The sequence below is a fragment of the Cryptotermes secundus genome, unplaced genomic scaffold, assembly GCF_002891405.2.
Source record: "Cryptotermes secundus unplaced genomic scaffold, Csec_1.0 scaffold56, whole genome shotgun sequence".
Classification (NCBI taxonomy): domain Eukaryota; kingdom Metazoa; phylum Arthropoda; class Insecta; order Blattodea; family Kalotermitidae; genus Cryptotermes; species Cryptotermes secundus.
The window spans coordinates 1353272-1364862 of NW_019744407.1; the positions used below are offsets into that span (position 1 = coordinate 1353272).

Sequence of the window (11591 nt, forward strand, 5' to 3'; positions counted from 1 at the left end):
AGATTTGGTTACCAAACTGGCCATGTTTGTGGACCTCTAATACCAACCTACTGTTCAGGATACTGATGATTTGGATACTGCAGTGCTTGTAAATTGAAATCAAGAAGTAAAGTTGTTAAGTACATACATGACTGTTTTGATAGGGATTCTGATAGGGTTTTCAGACTTTTTACTGCAGCAAGCTAAGGTAGTACTGATCACAAAAGACCCTTAACTGAATTACAAGAATTTTCAGGTCTACTGTCCATGATTTATAGACTTAAAAAAGGCTTGGTGATAAAATTCCAAAATTATGCACAAACAACTGTAACCTCAATATGAGTACCGCTGTACTGAAATAAAAGAAATCACATTTCCCGCCAACATGTAAGTCACCAGCACCTAGAATGAGAGGCATGCTGCAGATATGAAAATCAGCAGCAAACATATTACCAGATTTTCCAGCCCTCAATCTTTTTGTTCTAAGACATGACTGTCTGAATTTATCCCCAGTAGTACTTACCAATTAAGAAGTCTCCATCTGCATTATAGAAGCATTTATCCTTCATTGAAGTATTGCACAAGAAAACATGAATAGCTATGCCTGATCTAGTACGAGGGTCCCCAGCTCCACATACAGTGTGAAGACCATCCACAAAGTCAGTAACCTCACTGGGAGTTGGTATATCAAATGGCAACCATCGTATCTACAAATTAGCAATGAGTAAAAAGAAATATGCTCACACTGAAGACACGTACAATAAAATCAACTTGGGTCAGGATCAGTGAATCAAAATATGAAATTGGTTATCTTGAGTAAAATATCTAATTAATTTTTTTAGAGATTTAGGAAATGCTTAATTCTAAAATTGCTCATATTCAGTTTCTGTTATCACTGAACAAATAAAGCAGAAACTATTTTTCCGTCTATTAAAAACTGCATTACTTTTGCTAGTGCTGTTTCTGTTTTGCATGGTCAATGGATTGAAATCTCCAATTTCTTCTCTTTCCTCTCTTCTGTCTGCTTTCCAATATCTGGATGAACCAACTTCTACTGGGCTAACTCAGAGACCTTCTTTTAAATTTTAACTCTCATACCCTCCTTAGTGTGCTTTCTTTTTTTCCTGACTTCATATGATACACATCTCTCACCACCTATATGCTTTTTGCCATAATAGGAAATATACCACCTTAAATCATAAAACACCTGGTGATAAATATATAGTTCCAAACAAGTGGATGACACCCCTTGTGAGGTAGAATAGAATTTTACAATGAGTAATGAAAATATTTTAACAGAAAATTTTAGTGGATTTTATTTGATTAAGTGGACTACAGTGTGTGATTTTAGTGCACATTAATGCAGTGTAAACACTGAAAGATGGCCATCTAGTGCCAATACATGTGTTAAAAGTGTAAGTGGAAGAAAAAGGGACAATTTGTTGCATTACTGATGGACTATGTTATACACAGACATCTTACATCATCAACATTTTGACCATGTCAAAGTACTGGGTATTAAATGTTTAATGAAAATTCATATGGGGAATGCCTGACTACTTATAAACTCAATCACACACAATTTATTTTGTAATTAATAACATGAACAATAAATTAATGTCTTAAAACTACCCAAAGCAACTAATTAAATAATTACAAACAATTATAAATTGATTGTTTATGCATGGTATCATAACACAGCATTCAAGAAATACTGTACCTGATTGGGACTTGGTAGGGTCTGGTTCCAGTCATGGGAAATATGATTACTCTTTAAATGAATGAAAGGATGATGAATTACTGATGGATGAATTCGATACAGCCAAGACCTCTTGTTCTCCGTACGTGGAGCTACATGAAAAACACATTAGACAAACATTTTTTAACACTTTAATTCAAATTAAATTACATTTGTCACAAAATTAAGTTTTCTAGTAGAAATTAATAAAATACAATGGAACCTCACTTAACGAGCACCTCTCATAACAAGTAATTCGCATAACGAGGAAAACAAATTGTAACAAAAATGACTCGCTTAACGCGTGACGAGAGGGGAAGTCCCGCATTGTATACATGCTACATCAGTCTGTGTTTAGCACTCGTTCCGCTAGCATCTTAGTGTCGCTTGTGATCACACATTTTTCCAAACTTGTGTTCAGACATATTATTTATGATTCTTTTTGTGCAAAGTTTAATAACCCTTGCAAAAATGTCCCCGAAGAAAAAGCTGCAAAAAACAGTCATAAGAGAATAAAAATAACCGTAGAAATGAAACGTAAAATCACTGAAAAGCGAGAACGAGGTGTGAGCGTGGCTGATCTAGCGCGAACATACAATTGGTCCACATCAATGATTTGCACGATTTGGAGCTGCATTGTGTTTCACAGCAAGAAGTTGTGGAGGAGAGTCTGTCAGATGAGGAGGAGGAGGTAACAGCAAAGCAACAATCTTCTGGTGCAATAAGAGAAATGCTGAAAGCATGGGAAACTGTTGCATCGTACATTGAGAAGCATCACCCTAATAAGGCAGTGGCTATGTACACTACAAATTTATTTAGTGATAATGCTGTGTTGCATTTTCACCAAATTTTGAAGCCTCGGCAAAAACAAATGTCTCTAGACAGCTTTCTAGAAAAAAGAATTAGATATGTATTATAAATAATAAACTAATTATTTCGATTTTTTTCCTGCAAATCGAATTCGCATTCCAGGTTGGTTCATTCCGCATAGAAGAAACGATGAAGATGATTCATGCTCCTTAACAATGTATATATAATTTTCTTTGAATAAACGTTATACATAAAATTTTTTTAGTATTTTTTTCAGCATGGAACGCATTATTGTATTTTACATTAATTTATGTGGGAAAAATTGTTTTGCTTAACAAGTGTTTCGCATTATGAGTAAGACTGTGGAAAAAATTATGCTCATTAAGCGAGGTTCTACTGTATAATGAACTTCAATAAGTATAACAATCACTGCAGAACAATAACAATTACTCTATTTTGTGAAGCCACAAGCAGTCCGTCATAAATATATGCTTTGTCACACACTGAAACTTACTTTCCTTTCATACTGTTTGTGAAAATATAGTAAAGTATATGTGTGCCAGGAACTTCTTGAGTAGCTGCACAGTTGGTGGATTCTCAACAAGGGCTCAGCTCCATGAGTGAGTGCTATCCAGTAGTAATGACTGTAGAAACTGAAGTACCTAAATTGTTCCAATAAAAATTACATACTTGCATATCTGTGTATCTATGGATTTGTGTACCTCGAGCCCACGTAAGTCAGGGACTTGTTGTATATTTAATTTCTGGATCAAAGTTTAGAATTTTCTCATATAAAAGTAAAAAAAGTAAAGGTATCACTGTAACAGGCCATGGAGGCCCATAGGGTTGTGAGATGTTGACTTTCCCACATTTTCTCTAGACATTGGCTAATATATGGCAGCAAGGTTGTCAGCCTTACGCACTGGCCGCCCTTTACCCCCATGAAAAGAATATTTCTGGTACTCATTTCTGTTAGAGGCTGAGTCGATCACACGGCCATAGTGCGGGTGGAAGAATTAGGTAAATTGAAAACAATTAATAGTAGAGTGAATTTACCGACTACACAACACGTTTTTTATTATCACATATCACATACCTTACATTACTTAATTTCCTCATGTTGATCACAAAAATTATGTTAATTTTTGTAACACATTTGTGTAACAATTTACTACAGTGACATTTACTGCCTTTCCACGAATTTGCAGTTTAAACATACCTGTGAAAGCCGTTCCAGACAGCTGTTCTGCATACAGACCATAAGGACATTTCTGCGGGTTGTTCTGCCCACTTGGTACAGAACCAGGACAACGAGGATCTTCAGAGACAAATTCACTACCAAATCCACATAAATACTGAAACAAGAGAAATAAGAAAAGGCTGAGACATTCCAAACACACCACATTTTAAGTAGCTGTGGTTCTGGGGAAAAAAACAGGTTATACTGTTGCTATGTTGGACGGCAGAGCCGTGTTTTGAAAACACAGTGTACAACCAAATGGCGCTGGTGAATACTAACTTTCAGTATGCAAAAAAACAAGAACTATACTGGAGCATCTGTGACAAAATCTGGCACATTATTAGGCGTATCGACAGCAACAGTTTCTAGTTATGGCGGCATACACAACGCATCATGGGAAGACAACAGCGGTTAAGATGAACAGTGGGTAGAACTCAACATAGACAGAAAGAAACTGTCGTGCGTTGAGAAGGGCTGTTTAGAAAAATCGCACAACTACTGAAACAAAGGTGGCAGCGGAACTGCATAATCATCTTCAATGCCCAGTTTCCACAAAACTGTCCGAAGTGAGCTTCACAAATCCAACACCAACGGTAGGCCTGCAATTTCTGAACCTCTCATTACTGAAAGTAACGCTCAGATGCGTAAACAATGGTGTCACGACGATAAAACCTGAGCGTCAGACAACAGGAAACGCTGGCGTGATATGGTCACGTGAGTCGGCCTTCACGTTCTTCTCGTTCTTCTCTATATTAGGAACAGTTTACATTTGGAGAACACCCAAGGAAGCCCACAATACGGTATGCCTGGTTCCAATAGTGAAACATGGGGGAGGTTCCGTGATGGTTTGGGCAGCAATTACCCTTCATGACCGAATTACTGCGAGGGAGTACGTTGACAGGGTGGGTAATCAGGTGCATCCAGTGATCCAGGAGTTCTTTTCCAAACAACTTTGCAGTTTTCCAAGATGGCAATGCCCCCATTCGCACAGATGAAAATGTTCAGTCATGGTTTCAGGTGCATGAACGTGAACTTCGACATCTTCTCTGGCCAGCACAAATACCAAATTTGACCGTCATGGAACCACTCTGGTCAGTTTTTTGGACTAGAGTGAGGAACAGATTCCCACCTCTAAAACAAGTGGAAGACTTTCTTTTTCACTAAGAGTGGTATAAAATTGCTCTAGAGACTGCTCAAAACTTGTATGAGTCCTTTCCCAGAAGGACTGCGGCCTCATTGAAGGAAGAAGGTGGTCCAAGCCTATTGATAAAGAAATGTTTGCAGTTTCGGTAGTGTTTCTATTATTTTGTCCAACCCCAGTACATACATTTGGTGTTCATAAATTTACGAAAGTGAATTCAGTATTAGTGCTGAAACCAACACAACACATATTACAAATTAGGAAAGAAACGTAAAATATTCATCGTGTTAAAAGGCTACTTTTGTCTAAAATAATCTTCTACGTTTATTTTCATAACAAAGTAGACCAAAGCGTAGGTGGGTGGACAATATTAAGACGGATCTTCGAGAGATAGGATGGAATGGTATGGAATGGATTGATCTGGCTCAGGATATGGACCAGTGAAGGGCTCCTGTGAACACGGTAATGAACCTTCGGGTTCCATAAAATGCTGGGAAATTCCTGAGTAGCTGCAGATTTGGCATCTCCTCAAGAAGGACTCAGCTCCATAAGTAGGTAAGTAATCTTCTGTGTTGCCAATATTTATGAAAATGTTAAAAAATATAGGCCTATTAAGCTATTAACCTTAATATGGCATATGCATATGAGTGGACGCATTATGGACTAAGAAACAAGCGATTAAAATTTTCTCATATCTATAAATAACGAACTTCATCACAATTACTAAAATTAGTGTGGTGTTATTTCTTGCATTAGCCGATCACAGTGGCCGCGCGGCCTGAGGCATGAACCGTCTTTGCCCGGTCGAACTCTTGGATCATGGATTCGAATCACACTCTAGTCATGGGTGTATCTTTGCGTTTAGTATGCGTTTGTGTTGTCATGTGTAGGTAGCGGCCTTACGACGCGTTGATCCTACTTCCAAGGAGTCCTACTGGCTGTGTTTAGGATTAAGAAACTGAAGAGATGGACGAAGTCCGAATGGATGCATAACCATAGAGAGGAGGAAAGGAAATTTATTTCTTGCATACAAATGGATGAATATTATGGCAAAAAGGCATTAATCACTGCAAGATGAGCCTAATTTAGTTCTGTTCAGAAACCAAAACACTAGTCAAAGAAATTATTTCATTTTATGTTACTTTAATCATCTCCCAAAATTATTTTTTATCCTGAATACTTTAGGATAATCAGTAAAAATATTTTTTAATTGGCTCAAACTTAAATTTGCAGAAAAATGTTTTGACCTCCACCTTCCAGAAAAAGGGGAGCATGGTAATATGTATGGTAAAACGTCTTGTCATACAAATTACTGCGTACATGTGAATTAATAAAAACAGAAAAAAAAATCTTAACTTTAATGTTCAAGGAGTTTTAATCGACTACTTTTAAACATTATTAGCCATTTTTGTGTGTTATGGTTTCGTGAAGTTGATATTTGATTTTTTTTGTTTATTTTATTTGTTTTGCTATCCATACTGATGGTCGTTCATTTAAGTAATGTAGTTTCATCGATCATGTAACGTGTGGAGGGTGGAAGAGGGAAAATCATTCTAGCTTCTTTTAACTGGTAGACCATCAATTTTCTTTGAGTTTCTGAGAAATGTGGACAATGGACAACCAAAATTTGTATAAATCACTCTTCAGTAGATGAAGCCGGGGGGTGGGGGACAAATGCACCCTCCCTTGTATTTTTAAAAATTCAAAGTTTATGAAAGAAGGAAATATGCCAAATGTTCTTCGAGGAAGATTATAGGCCTAGTCAATTATGATGAATAAAATTATCCTTTTTAAATATAACAAAAACAGAAAGAGTAGCACGAATGGGGGAGACGAGGAATGCGTATAGGATATTGGTGGGAAAGCCAGAAGGAAAGAGTCCACAGGGAAGACCAAGGCGTAGGTGGGTGGACTTAGAATGGATCTTAGAGAGATAGGATGAGATGGTATGGATTGAGTGTTATACAATTTCAATTTAGACAGTGCCGTTAACCAAAATAGAACAACAGAGATCATTGATTATTTATCAACCGTCTTTAAAAGAAGGAAGGGGGAATTTCCCTGTTACTGAAGAAAAGCATTATGGCGCTATGCTGGACCGCACAACTTCGACTACAGCACTGCATTTTGGAATAATAAAAAGATAAATTGGAACGCAGATTTCATATTCCATTCAGCTATTTGTTACAGTCGCAAACCAGCCAGTCTGTATAACCAGCCCTTGTCATCATTCGAATGATTCGAATGTTCTAAATCAGATTAATTGCACTGGAATGAAACATTTCACTGGTCAGTGCATATCATTTAATTTTTGCATTATGCTATGAAATGAGTAGTCGTTAGCGCATAGTCGGTACCCGCATTGCCACATTACATAATCGTCGTTCTCTGTACCCATGTAAACTGTTTCAATAGACACGGATTACAAAGTTAGCACTGCAGGTGCGGATTTCTCTCGTCTGCGTGTGTTATCGACCATAGTGAGTCCAATTTTGTTAGTCGGCATTTAGCAAGAAGAAAAAGAAGAAGAAGAAGAAGAAGAAGGAGGAGGATCTTTTTACCAGCAAATTGGACTAAAATTTGAGGAAGAAACTAGTGAAATGCTACATTTGGAGCATAGCTCTGTATGAGGTTGAAACATGGACACTTAGGGCAGTAGATCAGAAACGTCTGGAAAGTTTCGAAATGTGGTGTTGGAGAAGGATGGAGAAGATCAGTTTGACCGATTATGTGAGAATTGAAGAAGTGTTAATTAGAATCAGTGAGCAGAGGAATATCCTACACGAAATAAGAAAACGGAAGGCTAATTGGATTGGTCATGTTTTACGCAGAAACTGCCTTCTAAAAGAAGTTATTGAAGGAAAGATAGAGGGGCGGATAGAAGTGACAAGAAGACGAGGAAGAAGACGTAAGAAGATGCTGGATGACCTTGGGGACAGAAGAGGATACTGTCATTTGAAGGAGAAAGCTCTAGATCGCATTAAGTGGAGGAATTGTTTTGGAAGAGACTGTGGACCTGTCGTCTGACAGATTACTGATGATGATGATGATGATGATGATGATGATGAGGATGATGATGATGATGGCATAAACTTCGTGATCCGTGGTACTCTTCATAATCATCATCATCATCTACAAGGGTTTTGCTTACTATCCCGTTCCGTCCTCAAAAATTAAATTTATTAATCGACACAGGTTACCAACGTTACACAATAGTCCTACCATGAAACATTTCTTCTCTCCATTCAATAGTTCATTTAATCCAAAAGTGTAACTGTGAAACGTAAAATTGCTCGGGTACCTACTTACTGAACTATTAAAGCATACTTAGGAGAAGTGGACGTAGGCCTAGAGCTACCCGCTTTCTAATTTTCGGCACCATATAGTGGTGAATAGTGATATCACGTCCAGGCTGATGAACCTTCGAAGAAGAATTGGGTGGGACCAGAGGTGTTCTGGATGTGGGGGGGAAGAAAAAGTCCCTTTTCCTACTCGGAATCAAATCTTGGTCATTCAGGCCGTAGCCAATCGCTACTGACTAAACCCCCAAATCAATCGCGCCTGTGCCTAAGCACCATGCTATGAAAGTATATAGGGAGGAGCTGATGGAAGATAAACCTCTACTTAGTATCAACGTCAGCTCTATTTTCAGGTGGCTGGTTATTTCATGCTCCGGCCTGTTTATCCCTGGGGAGAGAAGTCGGGTACTCATTATACTTGTATTTGATTTCGTGAAACTTACATATTATTTAACAATCATCTTCAATACAGTGTAGGCTCTCTCATTAATATCCTTTCGTGAGTTCTACAACGGAAAAAAACTGATCTTTCCTTGATGTTGTTCTTCGTTATATTACGCTTAACGAGTGTCCTAAGAGGTAGTCCTTCTTTCGAAATGCGTTGTGTCCTTTGAAGTCATTACCATAAGACCGGAGAGATAAACAAATCTTGTTTTCCTGTACCAGTAGAAAAAAAAACATGTCGCTGGACAACTAATTGTGTGAGACCAGAATTTTCAAGGGCGACTTCTATGCTGCGATGGCCAAAACATGTGAAAGGCTACGCAGTGGATTAAAAGTGTAGTTGAACTGTGTTATTAGGTACGAGTTTGTCTTCTATGAACTTTCATGAACATCGACAATAATGTCTGTTAATGTAGCCGAGCAATTATAAATGTATGAAGGACAGTAACGTAAATTTGCAGACCAGGTATCTTCCCCCTTCCCCTGATGTATTAAAAATCATAATTGAATAAAAGAAGAAAGTGTACCAAATAAAAGGGATAACAACTAAAAATTGTTCTACCATGAATACTCCAGGCTGATCAGCACAAAACGAGTGCAACAGTCAATGTATTTTACTCTTCCATTCATCCGAAGGAAGTCACGCAATATTTACTTTTTTTTTATTTATCATTTATTAGCAATCTGAATTTGCATTCTATAAGCTAATACAATATTTACCTGACTAGAATATTTTGCGCATTGCTTGTAACTCCAAGCCCACCGTTGCGGCCCGGGTTCGATCCCGGGTCTGGTCAAATGGGATTTGTGGTGGACAAATTGGCGCTGGGGAGGGTTATCTCCGAGTACTTCGGTTTCCCCTGTCAATCTTCATTCCACCAAATTCTCCATTATCATAATTACCCGGGGAAGGCTACAATAGGCCAATCAGTGGCCGCCGTGCCGAGTGGACCCAGTTGGACTCCACCCCCAACTAAGCGAATTAATTAAAAAATTAAATAGCCTTTCATCAGCAAGTTATGTCACATGACAATAAATTCAGAAATCACAAATGTCGCAGAATTAGAGCGTTTTCTCTTCCGTCTCAAGCAGTGATAGAGAAAAGACAGTACAGGATTATGACATGTATTATTGTGGTCTAAATTGTGTATAGTTTAAATACATGTAGTCTGGTTTAAAGTTCTATCCCATCCCCATCTCTGAAACCCAAATCTGGGCTACCGTAATAGAAACCACCCAACTAATAGTCCTCTGCAGCGAGACGTCAGCCGTCTGTATGATAATTTTCATTTCATGCATCCTGTTGTGTTATTACATACAACTCTTTATTAAGACCGTCACAACACAACAATACAGAGTTCTAGGCTAAATTAGCTTTGCTACATATTTCGGCTATTCATAGCCATCATCAGGCAAATACACGATCATCATGTTTACACACTAGTGAACTGCAGTTGCGTAGTAAGTCTGGATAAGTAAAAAGTAAAGTAAAGCTATCCCTGTAACAGGCCATGAAGGCCCATAGGGTTGTGAGACGTTGAGGGTCCCACATTATCTAGACCAGGCGTGTCAAACATGCGGCCCCCATAGCCACAAAGTGCGGCCCCTCAACTTTTAGAGCTAATTGATATTAAAATCAATATTAAAATTTTAGTAGAAATATTTTTTGTAAAGACAATTTTCCAACAGACAAGAAGACAAGAAGTCTCACGCAGACATAAATTAGCAGGCTGCAGGAAATTCAATGTTTTGCCATTTCTAACATAATTTCTTGTGTAATCTCTCCTTTTACATATTGAAAAGTTGTTCGATACTTGTAAAAAATGGCATTCTCTTGCTTTTTAAAACTGTAAGATATGTGACTTTAGGTAATTATACTGAAATTATTCCTAAATAATAAATAGAATTAAATTTCCTTGCATCAAAATCTAATGTATATTTCTATTTTGAAGTGCGGCCCTGGGCTATTATTTATAGGGCTGAGGTGGCCCTCTGTACAAGTTAAGTTTGACATGCCTGATCTAGACAATCGGATCAAAAATGTCGGTAAGTTTGTCAGCCTTACACGCCGGCCGCGCTTTACTCCCCAGGAAAATTATTTATTTAATTCCTGGTACTCATTTCTGTTAGAGGCTGAGTGAACCCCAGGGCCATAGTGCAGCTGGAAGGATTAGGTTAACTGAAAAAAAGTAAATCTGGATACTTGACAATTATCATATTACAAAACACATGGAATAAAAATCACAATGAAACATAAACTTATTATAAAACAAGAGTGATTTCGTAAAATAAGGTTAAAACTATTCAAGCGATAATCTATATCACGAAGTCTGTCGTTGCAATCTTGTATTTTCCCGCGGACGTGCTATATCCTAGACTTTTATATGATAAACTGTCTGGAGGCCCGTGAAGTATAGTTTTAACATAAATTGTTTGGTCGGTGCCTCATTGTACGATGTATTTATGTCCGTTTTGTAGGGAATACAGTTTGCAACAGATTGCAGATTGCACATCTCTTAGGGATCACTTCTCTGAACGTACATACCGAAATCAAGAGATATACTCACGAATTTATTGTATAGCGATGTATATGTTATTCTCCAAGCTGGGGATCAAACTCCGGAGTTTTCACTTACGACTGAGTGGGCATAAAGCTTAATTATATCATTTTAATAAACTTGCAATGAATTCCAAATCCAATGTGATCAGGGGAATTTTAAAGGTATCTGGAAAACAAAATTGACTCAGAGCATTCACCTACCTTCAGTTGGCTAGCCATTCTGATGACTGGGCAAATACAACCAAATTAATTATTTCAGATACCACTCAGTTATAAGTTCTGATTTTTTGTATCTTGCTCGCTATAAAACAACGGGTAAAAACAACTCTTAATAACACGACCGGTTCAGAGCTTCTTGGGTTACAGACTGTACAGGAGAG

General features: G+C 37.8%; 1 protein-coding gene across 1 annotated transcript in view; it reads right to left on the reverse strand.

The window, feature by feature from the left end:
* LOC111874639 (homogentisate 1,2-dioxygenase) overlaps positions 1 to 11591 on the reverse strand; it is a 31425-nt gene extending 19834 nt beyond the window's left edge. The window contains exons 1-4 of the mRNA XM_023870295.2: positions 11413 to 11591; positions 3747 to 3882; positions 1700 to 1830; positions 503 to 686 (exon numbers count right to left, since the gene is read on the reverse strand). Of these exons, the coding sequence (XP_023726063.1) occupies positions 503 to 686; positions 1700 to 1830; positions 3747 to 3882; positions 11413 to 11430 (469 nt within the window). The 5' untranslated portion in view covers positions 11431 to 11591. The remainder of the gene's footprint in view (positions 1 to 502; positions 687 to 1699; positions 1831 to 3746; positions 3883 to 11412) is intronic.